General features: G+C 44.8%; 1 protein-coding gene across 1 annotated transcript in view; it reads left to right on the top strand.

Annotated features, from left to right (window-relative positions):
- Positions 1–27,056, top strand: part of bcas3 (BCAS3 microtubule associated cell migration factor) — a gene marked incomplete in the record, with an annotated part of 263,195 nt that overhangs the window by 45,118 nt on the left and 191,021 nt on the right. Inside the window, 3 exon segments of the mRNA XM_078098554.1 lie at positions 5,090–5,223; positions 10,141–10,459; positions 25,087–25,237. Coding sequence (XP_077954680.1) covers positions 5,090–5,223; positions 10,141–10,459; positions 25,087–25,237 — 604 coding nt within the window.

Raw genomic sequence — 27,056 nt, 5'->3', positions numbered from 1 at the left:
CTTGCAGAGACACACATCCGTACCTCTGTCTTAATAAATAGTATGGCAGTATAGATTCAATCAAATTAACCTCGCAAATGTGTTGGAGACCAAATATAACGTGTTTGCAAATGTTATCCAAACAAAACAAAAGCAATTAACTCGCTAAAACCACTGTGCTTCTCCACACTTCTACGCATGACCCCAAATTACACAAGTACATTCATGCTCTCCCACACCGGTTGTCTATTGTCACACACACACAGCTCTCTTCCTGCATTGTTTCCTTTTGACCTGAGAAATCTTGCGTTTGGCCAGTGGCTGTGCACGTTTGAAGGGATTTAATTTGTTAACAGAACCGAGCGAAACCCTGAGAAGTAAGAGACCATGTAAATGCAAGGGGCTTACGTCTCCAGCCTCAATGTCTGCCAGTTTGCTCAGAGAAGGGATTAAGTGCTGATCACAGTCCTGCATTCTTCATCAGGAGATTGTGCACAGCGGCGATTTGTTTTGGGGATTTTTCAACCACGGCATCAAAAGAGGCCTGGTGTTAAAGTTGTCTCTAAGCTGCTGTGAGAACATGCTTCTTCCACACTGGACAGCCACAGGAAGAAAACAAAGCAAAGACCGGGAAGCACTGGGATTTTGGATTAGTGGCAGTAAATTGGGCTTGTGTCTCTGGTGGAGGAGCTCTTGCAGGTGAGGTTGGAACGGCGGCTTCCTTTAGTTGTGCATCCTGTTCGTACCCACTGGACGGCAAATAAAAAATCTCTTTCAAACGAATGCAGCAGGAAGTGTGCAAATATGTAAATGCACCATAAAACAGACTTAACTTTAACCAACTGTGTTTTCCACTTAAGGTGATGAAAGAACAAGCCTGAAGCTCTGCCTTTGGAGCCGTCACGCTTCGGGAACTTGACCGCCTCGGTGCCGGCCCCATGTGTGGCGGCTGACCTTTAAAGTCTGCCCCGTTTCGCGCTGTTTCAAAGAGATGGTGTTGCAGCATAGTAATATCAAACTAATGGCAGCTTCTCAGCTAGGTTAGACACACACCTCTTTTCATATCTATTAATATCTAAGCGCCTACAGGTGGTCAGTCCGTGAAGCGCGTAGAAAAAGCCAACCCTGCGTTTCAGCCCTCTGTACATCAAATGAAGCGTAAGCACCTTTTTGCCTCTTCTCCTCTGCTGTTCTCTCTACCTTCACACTCTCTCCATCCCTCCCTTCCCCTGGGGGGGGGCTCCTTTCCTGTCTGTGTACTTTTCTTCCCCTGAAGGAAGACTGGATGAGTTTTAACGGATTTGCAAGATTTGTTTTTGAGAATGTTGTAAAACCGGGGAAGATGTCAGCATGCCATGTGTACCCTCTGCTGTGAAGTTCATTTTGACTATTGACTATTGCCTACTCCAGTTTAACAATGAGCTATAAGAGTGAGTCACAATATTAAACAACACGCATGATGGACCTTTACCCAGCATGCATAGCCAAGGATAGGTCATTCCTAAAATAACTTCTTAGTTTTAGATGATACGATTCCTCCGCTTGTCGGCGGGAACGAGGAATGAGTCGATCAGGCACTTGTTGGTCTGGAAACTCTCTGACACGACATAAGACTAAGTGACACTAAAACCTTTAGTTATAAACCAGAAAAATCGAGGTAAAAGTGAAGCAGTTTGTGCCAGGGTTAGGGTTAGGGTTCCTGAAGTGAATGATGTGTAATTAGTCCGTCTTCCATCAGATGTGGTTGGCACTGAATGTCCCTAATCCCTACCCTGCTGTCCGGTGGGAATACAACTGCTCATATATTAGCGTGGTGTGGTGGTGAGAGGATTAGCAGGCCGCTGTCCACCCTCCTTCAATTAGCAATGGAGCCAGTAGCCACATTAGCATTGGAGAGAACAGACGGCCATTCATCACTTATGTAACTATCCGATTATTGTTGATTATTGAGTTTAAAGGCCGAACGCTTCTCTCCACTGAGAAAAGACTTGACTAACTTCAACCAATACTAATAATCAGTTTACGGGTGTAGTAGCGGGCCGGTGTTGATTGCAAATGGCATGGCAATTCTGGCATTTTGGTTTAGCTCACAGTTTACTTGTGTACGCAGAATGCAGAGTGGATCTGTAATGTATATGTGTAGCATATGTGTGAGTACACAGGCTCGGAGTCCGGCCTGTTCCCCCCGAAGAGGCAGCAATGGAGACAAAGCCTCGTCTTTCATTGGTGCACCGGGTTCATTTGTTCTGAAGTTTATGCACCCTTGTAACAGTAAGTCCCCCAAGTACTCCATCTTGTAAGCTTTATGCTCTCCACATGGTTATAATTTGAGATTTTCGTGATTTTCAAAGCTTTTTTTCAAGCCTAGTGTTGTTAATTAAAAAGTGGACTAGTTTTGTTGTGGCCTCTTGTGTTGCCAAGTAGGGAAGTGACCGCCCTCTTTGTTGCTCTCTCTGTTTCTCTGTTTCTTTCTCTCCCACTCCCTCTCTCTCCTACTCCATTTCTCTCTCCCGTCTGCCTTTGTCAAGAATAAAGCTAGCCCAACCACTTAAATGAATGTAAATGAAACATCCTCCCACTATTAATGCGATTGAGCAGATGTTTTGTGTTGGTCAGAGATGGGACACTAAAGCCTGCAGCAAAACAAAACAAAAAGATTTTTGGAAAAAAAAAGAGTAAAAGAAGGCAAAACCAGATATTTATGGATATGATTATATCACTTCTCTCATGTCCCATACGGACTCATGTTTCGCACACATGGCAAATTAGAGGTCATCCCTTCCAGTTTAGCGCATGTCTAAGTGCGTGTGCCAGCGATTTTTGTACTAAAACATCGTAAATAACAGTGTAACCCCCGGGACAAGGTGTTATAAATAGGACGTGTCAAACCCCGCTCCGGCCAGCCTCTGGTTTCCCTGAAACCCTCTCTTTTCACCCGCGGGCGGCTCAGCTACTTTTTAATTTGGCCGTCCTGTGGGCTAACCGACCGACGCCTCTCGGCGAGGGCCTCTGTATTTCAACAAGGCCACCAAAGCCCCAGAGCTCGGGCACCCGCGCTCACAAGGCTCTCCAGCTTTTTCTGAGCTGTTACTTTTTTGGAGCCCAGACTCAACCATCAGCAGAAGAGAAGCGCCGGCCCCCGCCAGAACGCGGCGGCCAAGTCCCATCCGTCAGAAACCCAGGGGCCAGACTCTCCAGCCGCTGGGTGGGCGGGGCCCGGCCAAAACAGAGAGAGCAGGAAGAAAGGAAGAAAGAGTGGAGTGTGGGGGAGAGAGGGTTCAAGAGCGAGAGGAAGCTCCCAGATAAACAGACCGCAGCGCCTCAACTCCTAATCACCCTGCGCTTCCGTTTCCAGACTCTATAATTAGAAGGGCCCCGTCCCTTTTTTCTCTGTATTCCCAGTTGACGCAAATGCTTCTTGTGGCTTGGCACCTCGTTTGGGGCGTGGGTTTTCAAGATTTTACAGGCCTCGGGGCACTCTGGGCGCTGTGATACAGCATGAATAGCTAACCACTGTCTTAATGCACACTTCACTTGGCCTCCACCTATGATAATCTGCGTGACCCCCTCCCTCAACCACTGTGTACCTCCCTAATTCAACCTCTCCATCGTCTTTAAATAGAACTTTTTGTCGGTCAAACACTCAAAACACACAAAAAAAAGAAAACCTCAACTGTGAATAAACGTGCAAAATGTTGCACTTCTCCACTGTTTTCCATCTTCCTTGCACGTGTTGCTGAACACTTTTAATCTCATGCCATTGCAGCCTCCTCTTTTCACATTTGACATGCCACCCAATAAAGCCCGGCCACTAATTAAAACCTACTGCAGCCTCCACAGAAAAGATTCCAGGGGAAGAAATGTAGAGGAAAATTACTAATTTCTTTAATATCATCTATGTCTGGCAGTCATCAAACAGACAGAGGTTTGGACATTTTTTTAATCTTACACTCTGCATCACTGATGGGTTTCCAACATTTTGAGTTACTACCCAATCTACGGGTTTGTTTGTAACATCTAAAAGGGCTTCTGGGATCGGTTTTGGGTTGCACTTGAAAAGCAGTACCGCGTTTTTCCAAAACCGAACCAGTTTAGATCTGGGTTTGTTCTGGTGTGGTTTGTTGAGCATGTTGTTTATGGTGAGGGCCTATAATTTCTGGAGTTTGATGAGCTTCAAATAAAACCGGACCAAATGAATGGGCCTGTCACTGAGGGTTACACTGTGGGGGTGAATCTCGGCATCCGCACACACACACACACACACACACACACACACATCAATGACAATACGCGGACGTATGAAAACATGCATTTTCTCTTTTACAGACACATATCATCTTGTCTGTCTTTGAGGAATTACACGACTCGATCCATGCTTTCAACCCGACCGCACTCTTGTGCCATGTTTACCATCCATGTCGTCTGGCATGTGTTCTGCACAGTTGGGAGTGTCGGCTCCTTTTGTGTGAGCCGCCGGAGAGTACTGCGGTTTAGATATTGTGGTTTGTGTCAGATTTCCAGTAGAGCGACTCCAAACACAATGGCACAATTAAAAGACTTTGTTTTCTCTAAACTCGACATGAGGAAACGTGTCATTATATTCCAACTCAAGGAGCAAACTTAATTTGTAAAAGATAATTTGCTGATTTTACATTTATATTTCCTTACAATTTTGAGAAACTTTAATGGAATCTAAAACTGTCTTTATTCAATATGATTTTACTTCAGCGATTTAGCAAAACACTCGAAAGATTATCAGATGGCGAATTCTAAAATCGCCTGGTCCAAAATTTCCCATAATGCCACTCAAGAGCATTTTTTATCACAACCTCCTTGGCTAATAAATAGGCACATCTTTCAAACTTTTTAGAAAGCTGCCGATTCTTTTGGGGACGGGCAAGATCTAACATTATCTCTGTTCATCTGGTTCTTGGCACCACATTTTTGGACCACAAATACTAAATGAATCATGCAATACAGACTCAAACCATAATCTGATTCTAAGCACAGTAGACACAAATTAGACAACATGCACAGTAACAGATATGATGTGTGATGAACAGTTTATTTTTGTCAATTTCTAATGTGGATGATGCTATGCTTTTTGTAGGAATGCTGCTGGTGACTGCTGACTCTCTGGGCCACGACTTTCACGTCTTCCAGATTCTCACCCACCCATGGGCGTCCTCACAGAGCGCTGTTCACCATCTCTACACCCTCCATCGGGGGGAGACTGAGGCCAAGGTCAGGATCACATGCATGAATACTACTCTACTACACAAGATGTCACTCGTAGAAACCAGTCATTTTTTCCTGCAAACAAGTTGCGGTAGACAATATGTTGTCAGATAACAGCCTCACAACCTCGGACCGTGGCCGAAATAAAGAAAAAATGGTCTGACATCAAAGTGGATGCAAAAAAGCGTTTAGCGCGCCATCGCCAAGGTGTGTCTGCCACGGGTGGGGGAAAGGGGACACCGGAGATCGGGGACAGGGTCTGGGCCAACATCGGCGTCAGGGGGGTCGAGGCACGTTTGGAAGCTGTGCCACATTATGTAGCACAGCACATGCCAGCACGATGTTGCACACCTTTTCAGGAGTAGACAATAACCTCCCTCCAGTGCAGTCGAGGCAGCGCCATCTGCCCTTAAACAGGCCGATGGTGCGCTGCACTACAGCGCCAATCCTTCCATGTGCCACATCATCTTAGAGCGCAAGATCAGCCATTTTGCGTCATTACGCATTGTGACGGCATCGTGGCATTTTATTACCGTCCATTTGATTGCATCTGACAAGCAACAGCTGTGTTTTGAGGATGCATTGCATAACATGCCAATATTATTGCAGAACATATTTTACTTTCGTTTTTGAAAATGTGTTAATTCGTATTTCTGTTTGTTTTACGCTGCAGATCGATCAAACGGGTGTTTTTGTTATTTATTTATTGGCATTTCATTTACACAAAAGTCTAGTTTTACACACTTTCAAAGACGTTTGCTTTTTATAAATACCAATTATTGCGTAGAGAGCGGCGTACGCCTTCTTTTGAGCGTACGCAACGTTTATAAATGAAGCCCCAGGTCCCTGCAACATTTTCAGAAGAAAGGGAATTTCAGAGAAGGAGATAGAAGAGATATATCTAGGATGACAAACCGATTCAACAGGTTGAAAAGATAAAGAAGATAGTAGCCACAGTCTACAGTGTAAAAGTGAACCACTACATCCCCTGCCGTGTAAGACTAAAGACAATGGGATTAAGGATTAGCTTTGCTCCCGCAAAGATGGATGAACTATTATTTATTATTAATAAAAAATGTAAGCTGCATGCGTGCACTACCTTTATACCTTCAGTAGCTTGCGTAGCATCACATAGCATGCTAATGCTAGGTAACGATGTGCTAACATAGCTCCACGGGTTTTTAGGTGTAACTGTAATCTTTCAGAAACTAATGTCTGCTTCTAGCCTCTCAGTATCATGACATTTTAACCACGACGACTTCCAAATCAGCATAAACATGAAGTGATCGTTTCTCTAGTAAACATTCTTTGTTTTAATAATGGTGGTATTGTGCTATGAAAACGGAAATGTGAGACTTCGGAAAGGATGCAGTTAGCAGACCAATCGACGCCTATAAAAATGGGTCGACGCACGCAAGGAGGTGTGAAAAGACACGCAAGGGGCTCTTGCGTCTGCGTGTCCTTGCGTCTCTCTGAAAACGCAGAAGCATAAACTGGACTTAATTCAGGCCATCAACAGAGCAGCGCAGTGATGTCGAGTAAACACCCCGGAATACCTACCCCAATTCCACTTGTTGTAGAGTTTTCAATAAATAACAGGTAGCCCTCTGAATATTAGCAGGCACTAAGGTTTACAACAGGACTATAATCCACTATTGACTGCTAGCTGAACACTCAATGACAATGGACCAGCCTATCTGGTTGGTTGAACAGCATCCTTTTCTTCCCCCACACAGCACACTCACCCACTTCTAGATGCTTTTCTTCCTGAAAGCTAATTGAATCAGGTGCGTAGAAGTTGAAACAGAACAAGCATATTTATCTAAGGAGGGATTTATCCCCAAAGGGTGCCTTATTTCCTGTCAGAAGTAGAAGAACCAACGATCAGTCTAACAACCGTCTCATTGCAGTGTTTTTCTACGATTCATTTCCTTCCAAACCACATACACGCATTTAAAACACAGACAATTTGTAGGGGAGAAACCAGCCATGCCGAGTGGAAAAAAAACACTCAACCCCTCTTTGCCAGAATATTTAAAAGCAAATCATTACACGCTTCAGGGCTTCATCTTGGTTAATTGCCAATTCTGAATTGTAGAGTTTGAGAGGAAATTCAGTCTTCAACTTCCAAGTAAAGAAATGTTGTACCTCTGTTGGATTTCTGAGCCGTGACGCCCAAAGATTTCGCGGTGCAAGTTTGAGGCGCTTGCTCAACAAACCCACTTCAGGCCTTGTTCGGTTCATGTTTATTGACTGGGAAAACACACACACATACACACACACACACATACACACACACATATTCTTACAGCCCGCCTATCGTTAATGTATGACCAAACGGCAGGTCCGCTGACCGACTGCACACTGAGCCTGCTTTGATCCGACCCGCTGTAAACACTGAGCGCTGGCCTTAGCCGGGTGCTTGGGCCAGGGGTTATCAGCACACACCCACACACCCTCACAGCGAGGAGCGATAAAGTCTTCAGTAAGGCGGTTGGAGAGACGCCTTATCTGTCTCCGGCGGCCAAACATGCGGCTAGCTGTCAGTGACCTGAAGCCAGGTAAACAGACCTGTAGCTGATAACAGATCTAAGGGACTGCAGGAGGATCCGAATGTAGACAAGAGCGTAGCCACGGGGCAAACTGGAGAGCGCTAGTCCCCGAGGTCACAGGGGTGGCACTTCATTACTGCTCAACTTTGCCTCCCTGCACGATCAGCTGTGATCAGGGTCATAGGGCTTTTGTGGGCTGATGTTGTCAGTGTGTTGACCTTCGCTCAGGCAGCTGGGCTGCTGTTGGTGTTCTTCAGACACCTCAATGCTTCAACAGTTGAGGCAATGAGGTGTCTAAAAAAATACAGATGTCTCAGGCTGGGCTCTCAAGCGGGCGGCTTGCCAGATGTTGGTTTCTACACGTAATAAGTATGGTGTGCTACCAAAGTGAGGAGTCACAGGTAGTGAGACTGATTACGGACCTGCAACGTGTACATTGAGGTTTTACAGTACTTGAAAACCTCTTTTTGATCACGGTAAACAAGACAGAGAACAATAAAAGTCCAAAGTGCTACACAAGGTAGGTTTTACCACTGATCCTAAATATGACGTCTCGGTCAGGGAAATATGCAACATCACGAAACGCTTGTACACTGAAGGTAAAGGAGCAGTTAATAAAAGTCCATAAAAGTAGGACCTGTGTGCAACCTGCCGCCCTCGAGTAGCTGCCGGCTATTTCTGTTTAGCTGACGCATTAGCTGTCAAAGAGAGAAGGAGATGCCTGATAATTCTGTCGGCGTCATCCATTATTTTACCAGCTACCGCTCCAGTAGAAAAATTTGGAGGAACAGGTTGAACCTCCAGTGAACCACAAAACCTTTGTTTGCTCTTCAGTCACGTCTTCACCTTCTCTTTGTCATGCATAGACACTTGTGTTCCATTTGCGTGTCTGCTCTGTTCAATCGTAGCCCTCTGTTCATCTTTGTCACATGCTTGTCATTCCTTCTAAGAATCTCTCACAGGGGAACACGGCTGCCTGATCGGTGTCACTGATGACAAAATGAGTAAAATACTAATGATAAACATGTCAAATGTGGCCCAGCACACGCATGTGACTGAATTCTGTTACAGTCCATTTCTTTTGGTTTCGGTGTGCTTGTCACACTTTGAGTGTACAATGGCAGCCACCCTTCAGGTAATCCTCCGCTTGATGGGATGGATCTGACAGTGAAGTCCATTTACAGTTGGAGCCTTGACAGGTCTATTATGACCAATTACGATACACACAAAGTGGCCCTTTCTCATCGCGCAGAGGTCAGGCCTCCTCTTTCACTCATCTCTGTGAAGTAGAGTGACTGTCTGGTATGCAGAAGATGCCCCATTAACTGTCATTGCTGGGGACAATTACCCAGTCTGACCTGGCAAAAGATTAGAGGGGCCTGCAGGTACGGAGGAGCCTTTCTGATTGGCTGACTGGCTTCCTGGCTAAAGAGGAAAAATTCCTTGTAGTGACTTTCTCCTGGAACTTTCCCTTTCATTTTTCTCTCAGTCCCATCAATTTCTACTTTTTGCTGTATGTTAAATTATAGATGCTGTGTCAGCACTCCGTCACCTCATTGTGATTTCTCTCTCCGACACCCCTTTGCTTGTAATGTCGTGCAGCCTATCAGTCTGGGTTGTCTGCATGTCTGACATGCTCCGTGAGATGCTATCTTCTCAAGTGGCTGCTCCCTGTAACTCTGTCACTGTTTGAGGATGGCTGACGACGGTTTTGTACCAGCAGCTGAGCCCATTTTTCTTGTCACCTTTGACAAAACTTGTTTTCTAGAACCGTGACCCTTGTTGACTTTGATCACCACAGACATGCAGGTTTGTTGATCTGTTTGACAGCGTTTGGGCGGACTGGAGTTTTCTCTGTTTGCCAGTGTTGAAAAACGATACGAAACAAATGAAGCCTGTTTGCAAACTACCGCTCCAGATAATGGCATCGTAGAAAACTGGTTGGACCTGCGGGAAACCAAACATGGAGCAAATATCTGGGATTAGTGAGCAGAACGCCTCTGGGGTGGTCCAAGGATGCTTCCAGGCATATTGGCAGAAAGTGTACTGCCAGCAGAAACCGTAAATATATTCATTAAAACCCACGGCTTGAAAGCTAAACAGCACATTATCGTGCTTTCCTCATTCAATCAAGGTCAGACCACGGTGCTGATTCCACAAACGCAAATGTCCCTCAAAAAGAACTTTGTTGTTAATGAATGGAAACAATAAAATTGTTGCCATATACTATGTTGATATTCACTGATCAGATTTGTCATATTTGAATCAACATTGTCTGATAGTAATGTACAAACGTAAAGATGCATTTTATTATATAGATATGTTTTAAATGGCGCTAACCCCCCAACTATGTACACCGACCTTTTTCCAGGTCCAGGACATGTGTTTCAGCCCGGACAGTCGATGGGTAGCCATCAGCACGCTGCGCGGCACCACCCACGTCTTCCCCGTCAACCCCTATGGCGGGGCGCCCTGCGCCCGCACGCACATGTCCCCACGCGTGGTCAACCGGATGTCTCGCTTCCAGAAGAGCGCCGGCCTGGAGGAGATCGAGCAGGAGCTCAATCGGGTGGCCGCGTTAGGAGGAGCAGGAGCAGGGGGAGGAGGTGGCTGCATCCTGGGTGGAGGAGGTGGCCGCTGTAGCCCCATACAAGGCCTGTCCAGCAGCCCCTCGGGGTCTCCACTGCACGGTGAGGAGGAGGGAGGAGCTTGCTGATGTTTCCTGTTTGCGTGTTACGGCTGGCGTCTTGGTCGGCTCTTAGTGCAGAGCAGCGTGCGGGAGGAGATGTAGACTTCACAGGGTCATCTTATGAAGATTGTGTTGGAAAACCTTAATAAACAACGCTGCTGTGGTTTTAAACCCCCAAAATAATTGTGATCAATATTCGTGATAGGATCGGAGAATGGTTGTTGGTTTGATAAATGGGGTTGATTCTTTGAAATTATTGTTGATTGATTGATTTACCTGACCCATTAATCCACTACTTCTTTCACCACAGATCATCTGACTCAAATACAAGTTGTATTGAAGTGCCCTTTTGAATTGAATAAACTTGATTAATTTTGCCCACTAGGGATATAACTCAGTAACCATATCCTTGATTATTAAGACGTCCACACAAAGCTTGAGCATTCATGTATATTCCTGTTTCCGGAAAAATCTCTTCTTTCTATCTTTAAGATGTCTATAACAGATGTTGGAGGTTGGCGATGTGCTGTAAAACCAAAACGACATGCTCAACTAGAAACGTGCACTCTGTAGAATGTAGATCTCATTCCAGGTGTGTCAGCAACCACTGCTGTGTGTGTGTGTGTGTGTGTGTGTGTGTGTTTTTCCAGGGACTGCTCATCTCAGTAGCTCTGTTCCAGGGACTGTGATCGCTCGGCCACAACCTCGTCCACCTTGTTTGTCAAACAGCAGCGCGAGCTGCTCACACCATCGCTGTGTCCCTGGTTGACATAGATACACACCGATGAACACACACACTTTCTGTCGACTGCACTGCTCGACCCCAGAGGTGTTGCTCAGGGTGAAATATTGCAGTTGTCATTCGTCATGGATTTCCAAGAATAGCCCTGAGCTTTGATAGATGAACTGGGTAAACACTTCAGAGAACCCAAACGACTGGGAACTCTCCCCGCTATCTCATGAAAGCATGTGTTTTACAACGTTGTTTAAAAGCCCGCGGCACTACGTGCTTTTCACATTTAACCCGACAGAATGCTTTCACAATGGAGGAGGAAATTACATGTGCAGATTTTGGAGAAAGACGAATGTAACGTCTCATTGTGATGCAGAGAACATGAAACGGGAAGCACTTCTCTGCTGGTTATATTTTTGGTAACGAGTTTATTCTCAGGAGAGTGTAACCTGAAGAGTGCAAAACAAAATGAATGGTTATTAATAATGATGCTGCTCTCTCGGCGGATCTGTTCTGGTCAGTAGGGACACTTGTATAATTTTTAGTGAGTGCGTGAGTCATCGAGGCCCAATGTGTTCCGGGAGGCCGACACGCGCAAACCACCACATAGTACATTTCCAGTTGTTACTTGTGTATATTTGTGTCTTTCTGTCGGTGGATGATTGTCCCGACAACAGCGTTGCATCCCTACAAGACGGAATGTCTTCCTTGCCACTTACTTGATTGAAGTGAAGGATGAACATGAAATTGGGGAAATGATGACTGAAGGTTTGTCAGGATTTTGTTGGATTAGCGGGATATCAATGAGCCTCAATTAATTCCCCCGATGAGAGACACACAATGTCCTCTGGTTATTTCTGACACATCAAAACATACATGACCTTGTTTCTAAAAATGACACTGTCACAGGAAACGTATGCATATTGCTTATCCCTCGTTCTTCTTCAGGCCTTAAAGGCCGGAATAGGTGACAGAGTAAGTCATGTTATACCCCCCCCCCTCTCCCGTAGAACTCTCACTACAACCCCCCTGCCACGTACACACACTCGCTTGAAAGATGGCGCCCTTGCTTCCTCCCCCCATCCTGTCTCCCTTGTCTAGAAAAATAGGCAACATTAAAAGAATGTCTGACTTGGGAGAGTCAGTGCTCGGCTGCGATGACGGACAGAGACGGACAGAAACATCAAAGTGGGGTAGGAGGTGAAAGTGAGTGAGCAAAGTAATGAGGTACGATTGAGAGAAAACGAAGGAGAGATAGAGCGGGGAGGGGGACAATAAAGGCGGCAGGCAGACAGAGGGAGAGAAGGATAAGGCTGTAGTAGCTGCAGCGCTGAAAGCCCAGGTCTCGGGGAGCATGGTCGTAAATCACACTTTTGTTTCAAAGGAGAGCATTAGGGCCACCTGTCAACAATTAGTCCTCACAGTGATACCTTATTGAGTGTGTGTGCGCGTACTTCTGAGGAAGATAAACTATCTACACAACCAATCTTTTTCTTCATGGTGAAATAGAAAAATGAAAGTTTCAGTGAACTTGTTCAGCTTTTAAGAGGGAAATTGGAGGTTGTCATAACTCTAATATTTTATCCGTTATAACATAATCCACAGGAAATTGAAGTCAGATTTCCCACTGCTTTTGTCGAGGTGTTAATACACACCATACATACTCTAGCTCCCTCCATGATAAAAAAAACAACAACCTTGTGTAGTTAAAGGGTTACGGCCTCATGCACACAGTAGTGTCACACACTCAATGTGACTTTATTTGGTTCAGTGACGCCTCACATGTTTCTGAAAGCACCTGCAGCTTTTGCCCACACTGCAGTGCTAGAAACAAGCAGACCAGCTTAAAGCCCCCTCCCACCTCTCCCCCCACGCATGCACACTACAGTATTTACGAGACTTATGTTTGCTGGTTCACCACTTCCCTCCTAGGGAGGCATTTTGAGGCTGATACATATTTAAAAATCCTTAAACAATATATTGGCAAATGAAACATGAAGCTTGATTGGAAAGCAAATTTTAAATCAATTTGATGAAATTGCACTTTTTTGTTTCTTGTTCTTCTGGGTTTGCATCCTTATGGTTCAAATGCACTTATTGTAAGTCGCTTTGGATAAAAGCGTCAGCTAAATCACATGTAATATCAAACTGATAAAATCTCAAAAGCAATTGTGCGTGAGGACCTAATGCAACGGTAATTAAAATGAAATGTAAAAAGATTTGTATGTAGTGGTCAGCAGCAGAGATTATGGGCCCTGCACTGTGACTTAGTGTACTGTGCATGTTTGGGTGTTTCTGGAACGCTGAAGACTTTTCACTTTTCTCGCACTAAAAGGGGATGATCCCCCTTCAAGGTGTGAAGCGTAAAGCTTCTATCGCAGGTCATTATCAGTTCAGCGTGAGAGCCCTGTGCGGCGAGGTCATGCAGGTGTCCTTGTCTGTCATTCTAAGGATGTCAGTTACCAGATCCTGCCACATGTAAATTTAGAAATCCAGACCCCCCCCCCATCACCACCACTACTGCTGCCACCAGCGTTGATTAAAAAAACGTCATCATTGAGGCCATTTTCACCACAAATGATAACACATGGAGTCACAGTCGCTTTTGTGTCCATCGGTGTCCGCCAGCTGGGTGTGAAGGTTTGTGCAGGGAAGGTGTTTTTTTTCTCGTTTTTTCTTCTTCTACGCTGGCAGAAAGCGGCGGGGCGAGGCTGGTCGAGGTCGGGCCACCTAGCCACAACAGCTGCACAGTGATTGTCGCCAGCGAGGACGCCGTTGATTTTTGGGAAGGAACTGTAGAAAAGTACACATCCGTCTCAAAGCTGCCAGCCCGGGCCTAAAAATAGAGGCTGCAATTGGCTGCCGTCTTTGTCAGTGTTACGATCTGGAACGGCTATTTAGGTCCGTGCAGGTCTCTACGGTTACTTTGCACCCACCCCACCCCTCCCCTCCCCCCACACAAAGCTTTTCCCCTCTGCGTTGACGCCTTGTCAGTGGGGCTGACGGCCTGTCGTGTGAGCGTCCTGCGCTGTGAGGCGAGGCCCGTGTGAAGCCTGCAGCGTGAAAGGCTGGCTCGGTCAGTGGCGTTTCTGGACACAGGGCAGAGGTTAGCGAGGCTTCTACTATTCACATACAACCGCAGCCTGCCGAAGAAAGCAGCAGGTTTTCATGGTTCCTAAAGATGGATCATAATTATATTCTCATTTGATCCCCGTTCATGTTTCTTTGTGAAGGGGCCTTACTTTGCCCTCTAAATGTTCTGTTGCATTCTCATGACAGTTATGACTCGCCGTGCATTTTTCCAACAGGCTCTGGTGCCTTTCGTGTGTACACACACGGCCCGGTCATACACTCCCCGACCATAAAACATCAACAAGAGGCTATTAGTCACTGCAAGATTTGTGCAGATTTGTTTCCTCAGCGAGCAGAAGCCCCGGTGGTCCGATCACTGGGCCATCTGGGTCCTGGCGCTGCTTCAGAGGCACAGAAAAAAACAAGGTGTGACGGGAAACTGTTAATTCACTTGTTGATAAAGGGACACTTCCTTTCAGCTATTAGAGGCTGACGGCTTGCTTATTTGGGTTTGGACTTGTGTTTTAACTTCCCCCCCCCCCCCCCCCCCTTTCCCCCCCCCGCCCTTCTTCGTCACTCACCGTCCCGGGGTGAAAAACACCGACTCCCTGCCGAGGTCGATGCCAAGGAAACATGACCTCATCCCTGCTGGCGTGTGACACGTTTGCACGCAACCTCGGCGTGACCCTGATTTAAACAGCGTAGGGACTGAAAGTGACTGAGTACAGCAACGTGTCTGCCTCACACAGACAGGACTCCAGTGAGCCTGTATTCTTTTCAACAGGGAGAGAGATGACTGGTCCAGATGTCAGTCACGATGAGCTTCCCCTTCGGATAGACGGAGCCCGCCAGCATCCGTAAAGCCACATCGAGCCCACCTGCTCATCAAGCTTTTTTCATTCATTCCAATCTTCCTCCTGCATCCTGCCGTGGTTGCGATGACGTCGGTGCTCTCTGGCTTCTCACCTACGTAGCCACAACATGCTCAGCGCTGGCCGCGCCCGCAACGGACTTAACCCCCCCCCCCCCCCCCCAACCTAAAATTGGAGTGGGTGAAAGAGTCAAACAATCAAATTTAGGAGGATCGCATGATGCAACGGAAAGCCGCTATTGGCTACGAAACAAACCGTGTGGTGAGAAGGTTCCCTCAACAATTGAGAAAGGATTTATTTGTGAAACAACCACATTTTAATGTCTGTTTCTGGATGATCTAAATGTAATATCCATTCCATTACCTTGATGCAAGGGTGATTTAATGTCTAGTTGAAGCATTGCATCTTATTGACTTGTAACACATACACGTAATACCTCTTTTGCTTACATTTTTGAGGCCCTGTTGGGGCGCTCACAGCTTGGGTTCTATAGTAGAACACAGAACATGAACACAGAACACACGCTGGAGAGGAGAAGGCTCAAGCTAGCAAAACCAGCATGAAATGTAAAGAGAACTTTTTAAACGTACGGAACGTCTCTTAATAAATCCCCATATACACCTTGTTTCACAGTTTACACATTGACTAGAAATATCCCAATTCAAGATAGATTATTTTAAAGTTTTTGCTTTCTGTTCGTCTAATCTCCCTCTCTCCGTAATTTGGAAAATAAACATTTGTAAAAAAATAAGATATTCACAGGCCATAGCTTTTATTTATCTGGTTGAATTTGCGTGACATTGTCGAGTCAACACGCAGCCATTATCAGGTTGTTGTTGGTGCCTCAGAATAGTCCAGCAGAGATCATGAGGATTGGAAAGAGAAGGGGTCAGCGTACACTGCTCTCCTCACACACTCATCTGGACACACTGAGGGGTTTTATCCTCTTCTTTGTCGTTGAGGATTTGTGTTATGCTTCTGTGTCTCTGTGAGAAGCTACAGATAAACAGGAACAGCAATTCTGGGAACAGCAGTTGTGAATAACTTGTCGCTTGAACAGGCTAAAAGTCAACTGTTTATTGATTATTTCCAAATACCAATTTTTCTTAGCTACCTGAGGCAAACCGCTTTAATTTGGAGATCATGATGACCGATTTGCACTTTTTTAGTTGTGCATTAAATGTGTGTGAGTACCGGAGCGGTCCTCCGTGTGGCGCTGTGTGGTCAGGGTTTTGAGAGAGAGCAGCAGAGCGGCCGGGCCCTCTAACGGAGAGGAGAGCTCGACTTGTGCTGCAATGGGTTCACTCTGATAAGAATCTAACGAGAGAGAGAAAGAACGGGGTAATTTCTCTGGCTTCCTTAATGAATGGTCACTTCCTCCAGCTAAAACAACTTCCAGCCCTCCTCCGGAGTTACATTTTTAAAGAGGCAGGCTGAACCTTTTTATTGTAAATATGGAGGCCCTCCTTGGCAATCCTTGTCTTTTGAGAATTTTTCGTTGTGTTTTGACATTAAAGGCGGCGGAGGTTATGTTTCACATTTTTCTAAACTTTTATCAAAATGTTGTTTTTTCCGAGCGGTGTTTGGTTCTCAGAATAAAACTGTTACAGTGGACACTTAAAGTCCAACGGCGCCTTCTGTAAATATCCTAATAATTGAACCCTCAAATTATTGTTGAGCAGGAAATAGGAAAGGACAAACGGCTCTCTGAAAGGAGCAGATGTTCTTTTAAAAGCATTTTTGCCCTCAACCTGCCATTCAGTCAAGAGGATTAGGCTTTGCACATTACTCAGTACATTTGATTTAACAGTTGTGTGGCATCAAAGGTAAGCTAGCGTTAGCCGCTTGTGTTTGTCGCAGGCTTCTTCCTCCCTGTGGTCGCCGGAGCAGCCGGAGCCCGGCTCAGCTTGAGTCAATAAGCTCAGCGCACACTGCAACCACACTGCAATCGAACAACTCACTCAGAGTAAACTCGGTTTACTCAGAGAATTAGCCTTCCCCTGTACTTTTAGGGCTTTTAGAGCGACCCAAAATACACAGTGCGAGGAATATGTTTCCTGGCCGGTGTTCGGGCCCCGCCAGAGACCTCTGTCCTTTTTTTACGCGAGCCCTAATAACTCAATCTCCACAACCACTAAACCCTCTTATCACCCGGTGCCCGCCGCTGCTCTCGTCATTATTTGATTTGCAAAATTGGGAGGTAGAAGTAAAGAAATAAAGCCGCGCTGCCATTACGCAGAGAAAGCACTTGTGGCTTCGAGCTGATTGCCGACGAAGTGAAAAGTGCATGCTCTGAAAAGCCGAAGCCTTCCACTGTCAGTCGATCAATAGGTTTGACATCCCACCTTTGTTCTGCTGCTGCAGTGTGCGGATCATTTTCTACTTTCTTTCATTTCTACCTCATTTCACCCTTTTTTTTATTTTTTGGGGGGGGTAGAAGTGCTTCACCGGTGTGTGTGTGTGTGTGTGTGTGTGTGACCGAGTCGGATTCGGTCCAGTTTACAAATATTCAAAATATCACTAGATTTCTTACTCACTGATCGATGGCTGGTGTGTTGTATAAAATGTATAATACCAGTTCTACAAGGCAGGAAATTCCTCAAAGCATTCCAGCTTGGATACAATTATCTCACATTTGACATTTAAAAATAACCCCATAGGTTTATTCTTTTTTAAAGAAAGATACTTTCAATTCCTGAAAAGACCTGGTCCGTCTTTACTCCTTACTCCTTGTTTACTACGTCTAAGTGTTTTTGACACAGCGTTCATTTAGGCCAGCATGCTGTCTAAACCATGCTGACTAAATATGGATCAAATGGGCCCTGTGTGTGTTTTTTTTACCAGCTATTCAAACAGAGCTTCTGCTGCAGTCAATCTGCATTAGAACAGGGTTTCTTTGAAAGGGCAACATCCAACCAGATCTATAAAATATGACCTGTGTGTGTGTGTTTTGGGACACTCCAGGGCTTGGGATGTTTGATTATTAATGCAGATGGGGCTGCTGTGATGACAACAAATGGCTACATTCCGGCCTCATTGAAGAAAAGAGGGTGGTGAACTCTGCATTGTGATTTAATTATGGAGGAAATGCTGAGCGTTTGGGTTTGACGTCATGGTCTTCGTCCGGTCGCTCGTGGAGCCAGCAGACGATGGCAGTGACAGCAGACGTCTTGTTATCGGCTCTCAGCAGGGCGGGTGGTTTTCTGTCCGGACCACTGGGTTACAAGAGGAGAAGCATTTGGCGGCGCACTCTGATCCGTCTCTTATCACTTTTAGTGACAAAGGTCGGTTTGATAGAGATGGAAAAAGTATACTTGGAATACCAAATGTGTTTGACCAAATGTGTTTGTCTAGTAATCATTTAAATGGAATTAATTACATTTGTTTGTGTTCCAGTAAATTATCTCTGGTTCCTTAGGAGAGGGACATAGATAGGCTCCAAATATATAGGCAACTTGTACAGACATTCAAGAGAAGTACACCCCTTCCATCATCACTTTAGGTCCTGCCAAAAGATAAATAAAAGATTAGAGAAAAAGAAAAGATCTGATTCATTAATCTGTTTTTGCAAATTATTTTTTTATGCAGTTTAGCATCTTACTAACAGGCAGGAAAGTAATGTAAGATAATATACAGAATGAGCAGCAGTTACATGGACAGTGTAACTAAATGAAGGGGAAGGTATGAATATGTTGATTTATACGCTGCATTAACAGTACGTTTTACCAGGCGGTTATTATGAAGTTTTGCAACTATTACACAAGACAGTGCACATATAAGTCAGTGATAAAATAAATAAAATGCTAAATCTTAATAGCAAATTCTCTGAATATCAACTCAAAAAAATTCGACAAATGATTAATAATGGTCCAGTCCCATTTAATAGATGATCCAATGTCTGTTTGAGCTTTAAAGATTTCTTCCATTAGATTTTTTATATAAAATTGATAAAATATTATTATTAATCTTTAAATAATCATTTCTTATATTCCTTTTAGTAAAGCTACACAATTTATTAACATGAATCAGAGGACTTAATATTCTCTCTAATTAACCTGGATGTCTATTTGTTTTTGTCTTTTGTATTTCTTGGGAATCCGCTGTTGGCCAGTTGTTCCATGTTTCATACATTATATCTCATTTTCTGATTTCAAGCATTTGAATCTTCTCAAAAAAACAACATGGAACCCCCACCCCCCTGCCTCTAAATTGGTTTGCAAGTGTCTGTGATGAGTGTATGTGCTCAGCATGCACCCCCCTAAACACACACACAAACACACACTCTTCCTCCACCCCTCTTAAACCCCCACCTTTTCCAAACATCCAATCATTAGCCACAACACGCCCCTCTTTACGGAGAGGTACGAGCTCCTTGACCCAAATCAAATGATGGCAACACACGCACACTTCTACACACACACATACACACACACACGCACACACACACACACACACTGTTGGGGTGTGAGTGTCATCTAATCCAGTGGGGCTGTCTGACCCCCAACCAGCTCTTCTTGCTGGTGACTCAGTCCTGTCTGATGCGGCCGTGTAAATACTGACATGCTGTAAACTTGGAGATCTGATTTCAGGGTGCTGTGTGTGTGTGTGTGTGTGTGAGTGTGTGTGTGTGTGTGTTCAGATGGTTGTCTCCTATACTTGAATAGCCTGTCGGATGTGTGCATGCCTGTTTGGTGCTTTTGTACTCGGAAAAGAAGTACTTGTCCGGGATTGTATTTGTATTTGAAACTTTTTTTTTTTTAAGCTCCCCGACATGAGAAATGAAAATGAAAACACGAAACGTGCCCAAATAGGGCCGAGCATAAAAGCATGCGGTTTGTGAGCGGGGGCCCGGGCAGGAAGCCATTTCACACAGGCCCGCCTGACCTCCGAGAAGCGAGAGGAAAAAGTGAGGAGATAGATCTCTCCGCTGCTACGTTACCTGAGAGAGGGGGAGCAAAAGGGAGGAGGAGGGACTTGATGGCTTTTCCACCAGTCCTCTGATTCCTTTGCAAAACACTAAATCTTGAAGTTTATTTTCTTTGCAGCATCTGTGTTTTATAAGGGCTCTTTTAATTTGTTTTCACTCCGTCCAGCGGGGGATCCCTCCTCCTTCTCACTCTTTTTTCTTCCCCCTTTGTGTCGGATTCTTTTTATTCCTCCCCGCGTTCATCTCTGTCTCTTCTCCTACCTCGCCTTTTGCCCTTTTGAAGTGAGTGTTTTAATAATGCTACTTTGGGAGCAACGGGAGAACAGCTTTTTCCTCCTGCATAGCAAGACTACAGCCCCCCCACACCCCCGTTCGTTGTTCTTCTCTCTCTCCCCTGCTTTAATCCCTCCCTCCTTTAACATGTCTGGGAAACTTGGACTATGACGGGATGAATGTTGGAAAGTGGAGATGGACTGATAGAGCGCTGCCAATGTTGTTCAGTTACCAAAAAGCTATTTTAAGTAGCAGTCGTGACACTTTTAAAGGCTGGTGCCAATATAAAAAGATAAAAAAAGCAACATGTTTTAAAATCATCAATATTATTCAACAAAAAGGACCTCATATAAAAAGTAATAATAATTCAATCTAACAGTCCCCAATTTAAATCATAGAATACAAATAAAAAAAAACTCAATTTCAGGCTTCATCTATGCTTTAAATGATATTCAATTGTTGTATGTCTAAGTAGAACCAGTGTGAATTAAGCTCCAATGCAGTGAGGGATTGAAGAGTACTGATATTAAAGAAAGGAGTATATTTTTTATTAATTTTTTATTAATGGAATTATTTGCAACGAGCATCGAGATTCTCTGTTGGTTAATAATGACGCTCCTGTAGAGGCATCTGTCTCATTATCAGAATAACTCAAAGGTCCTCACAGTAACTAAATGGCTGGAAATGAAGTGTTGGCTGTCAGTGTTCGAGTACACCTGTAGTTTCGCATTTTTTCTTCATGAAGGGACTTGAAATGTACGCGATAAGACGACTACTTGATGACTGTTTTGACAGCACTTTTTCCCAACACCTGTTTGTTGCAATAAGTCATTTTTCATTTGAACAATAGTGTGTGAAGAACGTGTGGGAGTTCTCCGGACATCTTTCCACGGAAAAGTCATCTCACTGGCACAGAGAGTTGTGCCCCCCCCCCCTTACTGGCTGTGATTCCTAGTTGATGTTGTGTCTCTTTATGAAACGTCGTTTTGGTTTGAATGGTTTATGACCGAAAGGCTGCTGCGGGGATGTTTCCCTCTGACAGGAGTCCAGGGGTCTCGAGCTGGCGCTGCCTTCTAACAGCCAATCGGCATCTCCTCCTGCCTGTTAAAACCATCCGAAAACATCTTCTGAAGTCAAAACCATAAAGTATTCCCTCGCTGAGACATTTTTATTCCTGTCTTCGTACTCGGCCTCGCTCCCTGCTGCGGCTTACAGCCACGATATCACCCACAAGTCCCAGGTCTCTCTCTAATTCCCGCTGTGTCGCACAACATCTCACCTGCCTCACCCGCTCCCCCTTTCCTTTGACGGAAATATCCTCTCTGGCAAAACAATTCAAATAAGACACAGTGTCTGTGTGGACACACACAGTCTTCAGAGCTTGTCCTTTCGCACGTCGGCTCCTCATTGGAAGCCTCCGGCTTGTATTGGATGCAAATCGGGTATTAAGAGAGGGGAGAGAAACACGAGATAGCGTGACACGGAGCGGCTGAGGAGAGAGAAAGAGCGCGAAGGACAGAGAGCGAGAGGCTTAACGTGAGAAGAGAATGCAAATGCTGTTGAGACAGGGAGCGATGGGTGGACGGACGGATGGAAGGGAGCTGGATGGATGGTTGGATCAGGGGAGAAAGGGAGATGAGGGTCAGATGACAGTGTGACTTTTTGGCAGGGTTAGAGTTTTTCTCTGGACGACGGCGACGGAGCCGGATTTGCATTGATGGATCTTCTTTCCATGGGGATGTCATGTATCAGTGCTCGGGCACATCACGCCCCGGTCATTAATCAAATCACGGCCTCCGTCTGGAGCGATCCTCCTGCCAGGCGCGCCTCATCTGTCTCCCTCTCTCTTTGTAGTAGCCTCGCTCAGCTTTTTTTTTACTCCCTTGCTTCCTCTCCACCCTTTTTCCTGCCAAGACGTCGTTTTAAGATTGGATTTAAGACAATTAGAAGCCAGATGCGACAGGTCCTTAAAGTTTCACTCCAACGCGGCATTTGAGAGATGAAGCAAATGTGTTCCCTATTCTATATGAATGTAAGTGTCGACATAAAAACGCATGCACCCTCTTTTTGTGTGTTTGATGAAGCACAGTGTTTTCTTTGTAGGATGATGGACACATGCAGAGCCCTGATCTACACTCTCGGCCAAATATGGTCATTGGCGCGCCCTTAATCACTCGTTTGCATATGTCTGCTCCACGACGGTCTATGAAAATACCAGCAAACGAGCACATTTTCACAGGATTGCTCTTGGGATTAGGCCTGTGCTCTCAGAACAGGAAGTGGCAGTGTGTATCCCCATGTCTGATTCATCCCCTTTAGATCTCTTTGACTGATTGACATTCAGATTATGGTTATGAACCATCTGTGTCTTCTTTTGTTTTTTTTCGCAGTCCAAACAGTCCTCTGACTGTCATTTTAGAATGCAGTATTGTTATTAAAGTTGTTTCAGAGTCAAACTGGAGCGATCGGCCATACTGAACTCACACAACTACACAAACGCAGCATGCCGTCTGTCTCGCAGCCATCCGAGCTTTCTTCCCACGTATCGTCTCCTCCCGGTGCATGACCTCTACCGCGCTTCACATCAACTTGTCTCCCCTGTCTTCACCGGGGGGGGGGGTGACAGCACGGTATGCCTGTCAGACCCCACCCCCCCCCTCTTTACGTCTCTGTCCAGTTACACCTGTTCTACAACCCACAAGCTTTTTAAGGGGGGGGAGGGGGGGGGACACCGCTGATAATGCAGCAGAGCAAAAGTGAAATGTCCATTTTGAATGAGGATGCTAAAGCTATCGACACCCCCACCCCCAATCCTCACCCTCCCCTCTTAGTTGAAGCAGCATTATGGCTTTTCAGGCTGCTTCCTGCGCAGGTCCCCCTCACCCGCCTGCTCCGTCCTGTCCCCCCCAGCACAAAAGGTCGCCGCGCAGGCTCACGGGGTGTAGCACTTCTGAAAAGCGAGGGGCTTTCAGAAGCTGCCCCGGTACAGACCTCTGTTAGTCTTACCAAGAGAGGAGCAGAAGGGAATGAAGGACAGGTTTGTGTAATGGTTTCCTCTCCAACCCCCCCACCCCTCTCAGAAGGTTACGCGGCATTGTTGGCCAGCGGAGGTCTAAAAGACAGCCCTTCGGAGGACCACAAAGCGAAGGTTTGGCAGGACTAATGAAACTCAGAGGTCCACATAAATGATCTAAAAGGCCGGACCAAAACACTCAGCGGTCCCTTTCCGCTCGCATTCAGCCTCGTCTTGATCGCTCCCTCCCAATAATGACAAGGCACTCTCCTCCTCTACCTTTATTGTGACCTTTGATGTGGGCCTTATTTCCTTTGTCTCCGTGTGCCCCCCGCCCTCCTTTTCATTCCTTTGTGTTACGCAGCTGTCACTCATCTATTAAGGTAACAAATGGAACAAGGGGAACATTCAGTGAGCGTATTGTGGTGTACCCACAGGTTGGCTCTTTATTTCTTTTGATAGCACTTGAACTTGGAATTTTCCTTGGCCTGCCCAACAGGGTACACGGAATTGCATGGACATAATTGTTTGTTAATCCGCAGTCCTCCGCTCACTACAGTGCAATGTTTCTATGTGACTGTTTTATTCCCCATTGTACTATAATGTGAGAAATTGTGGATTTGAAAAAGTATCACATTTCTTCCTCGGTAGAAACAAAGTATAGTATTGAAAGTTTCCTCCCCAACTCTTTGCTGACTGTTGTTGACACATAGCAAAAATGTCCAGCTTCACCTGCCAAAGATGATCTTTGCGAGTCTCGTAAACATATAGCGTTGAAATGTGTCGTCTCCAGTGAGCCGGAGGCCGACTGAACGTGCTAAGTGAGCTGGAGTCTCCTGGCGTCCTGCTTCAGTTCATTAGGTCCTTAAGAAGCCCTTTGACATGCTCTGATTAGGTCTGGCTGGGGCTGCATGGGATATGTGAGATGGGATGCGTTTCCTTGGATCATCTGTTTGTGTGTGTGTGTGCGGGTTTTGAAGCAGTGTGTAGGGCCTGTTGATTGGCCTTGATTAACAGACCACGACTACAAGGCACTAGTAAAGCAAAGGCATTTATAATATAGCATCTTGAGCTGGTTATTTCCAATGATTCCGCAGGAGGCCATGAACCTGAGAGAGAGGGAGAGATGCTGTATAAAGTGCTTAAATCCGTGAACAGGCCACGACCAGGTGCTCCTTGCAAGATTTGACATGACAGGAGTGAAACGAATAATGAGAAGAGTTGTCCAAGAGCCGAGGAGCACTCGTGGAAAGAATCAAGCGCTACGGCCCATATGCACACTCACCACGCAAGACTCCATTATTGAAGAAAAGTCTAAAGTGTGCTGCACAACATTTAGACAACATTCAACATTAAGATTCAACATTTGGAGACTGTTTGTGAACGTGCCAAATCCCGCATGAGCAATGCCTGCGCCTAGTTTGTCCACGAAGCCCTCATTACCAACAAAGGCTTTTGGATGAAGTATGAAATAAGTTTCAGTAAGCATGTTCAATACTTTTTTCCCAGTGTCATTCCATTTTCTTTTCAGAACTTATTTGTTTGGATTTCGTTAAACTTATGGTGAAAATTTCATGTCAATAGCAACTTTTAGAAATCTATCTACTGAGAAAGACGGTGACGTGTTTCTCAATACTTTTTTACCCCTTGTATGTATGTATATAAATCTCCGTTATGTTATGCTCCACTTCACGTCATTTCTCTGACCTTGCTGTCCTGCATATTTCTGTGTGTCCAGCCAAGCTGAGCAGCCAGGATTCATACAACAACTTCACCAACAACAACATGGGGAACCCGCGGCTCTCGGCTCTGCCCAGCCTCACCGTGGTGCTGCCTCTGGCCCAGATCAAGCAGCCCATGACCCTGGGCACCATCACCAAACGCTCCGGGTAGCTAGCGCGCTCACACACACACACACACACACACACACACGCTAGCCTTAGCTTTGGTTCTCCACAGGACGTCCAGACTTCCACGATAAAAATATGATAGGACTACATATGTAACATGAATTACCCAGAATTCTCCTCTCTCATGTCTCTGAATCGGAACGCGAAGAAAGTTCTTAATAAATTGCAGCAAAGGGAGGCCGTGATTAATAACGGCAAAACTAAGATTATAAAGGTTTTTTTTTAATGTTTTTATGTTTAATGTATTGTCAATGATTCATTGTTTTTTCATATATATATCGGTCTAATTTTTATCAAGGTAGACACTATTAAAGCGTTTGCAGCCTGAGAGAAGGTTTAGAAACGCACAACATACAAGAATAGATTGTTTAACAGTGTTTTCATCAAACTAGCACCTCAGGAAAGTCGATTTATCAGTTTCATGATGGTATTATGATTTCTGAATAGTTTCACAACCTGTTTTGTTCAAACTAAGTGTTTATGCTTTCTTCACTATAAAACGTTTAAAAATAGGAATCTTATTATTTCTGACTGTTCTTATATCTTCTTAAGACTACATTTAATTTTTAAATAATTTCCCCCACTCAGTTTATTAACTGCCTCCTAGTGATAGATATAAATTGTTCCCTTATTTCTTCATTTGATGAAAATACAAGAGAAAAAAGAGATTAAAAAAATATATATATATCATCAATCATTTTACCCCATGTAACCTCTCTGCGGGATGCTCTATATTTTACAAGGAACTAGGAAAAGTCACTTATATATTTATAAATACATTTTACTCATGTTGTTGTCATTGTGGACCTTTTCAAGAAGATCTCCCTTTTGTAAAGGAATCCAGGTACAACGCGCCACAGAATCATCCATTTAAAGCCTTCAAATGTGTAAAAGGGTTATTGGCAACCTCACAAACTCTTCTATCTTTACAGTTTGGCCACTGTTAAGGAACATTTAAATCCCACTGTATTACATCGTAAACCTCAGTCTGTGATTCGCTGTCTTTTTCCATTAATCACATTGTAAAAACAGTGTATTGTGTCAACAGTAGCCGAGTGGAGGCCAAAGCTTCTCTCTCCCCCCCAGCTGATGCTCATGGACTCCTTTTGTCTCAACCCACCACTTTTTTTGCATAGGGTAATGAAGCAGAACACACATGCGGACTTGGTCTGTGGGCTGTTTGAAAAGCAGATAAAACACATCATGCATACCCAGAATAGAAATAAGAACCCTAAAATCATATTCAAGGCGTATTAAATGCAGTGTAACCCTGTTAGCTCGCTCTTTTTCTTTTTCACTTGGACCTTTGCCATGCATTGAAATTATGTAGTTTTAAGACCATTGGCTTTGCTAAGTGCATTTACATGCAGTACAGGTGGCTCCACAAATAGGGGAGATTTTAATATTTTCATTTAAATGTAATTTTCATGCCCTGTTTGAATGGTAAATGATGATTCCAACAGACGGCGAGGGATTTTATTCCCCGTGATATTTGATAACTGAGCTTTGAAGATGAAAATAGAGACCTGATCGTTCAACGTGGAACAGGTCACGCCATATTCCAAATCATTAATGTGACTTGATTTGGTTTATGAGATTGCTTATGGCCTCTGCAGTGCCGTGCTTCAGTGTATTTATTATGACCACCTGATAATGATGGTTTGCATTTTGTTCAACAGCTGTAATGTTTAACGTTCAATTAATTTGTTTTTTAAAGGTTATTATGTCCAATGAGAAGCGTCAGGTTACTTGTGTTTATTTATAATAGTTGTTATGCTCATTAGAGATTAGCTTATTT

This window comes from Gasterosteus aculeatus, chromosome 1, assembly GCF_964276395.1.
Source record: "Gasterosteus aculeatus chromosome 1, fGasAcu3.hap1.1, whole genome shotgun sequence".
Lineage (NCBI taxonomy): Eukaryota > Metazoa > Chordata > Actinopteri > Perciformes > Gasterosteidae > Gasterosteus > Gasterosteus aculeatus.
Note: the sequence above shows the minus strand (reverse complement) of the source record. Positions and strands in the feature narration are given on the sequence as shown.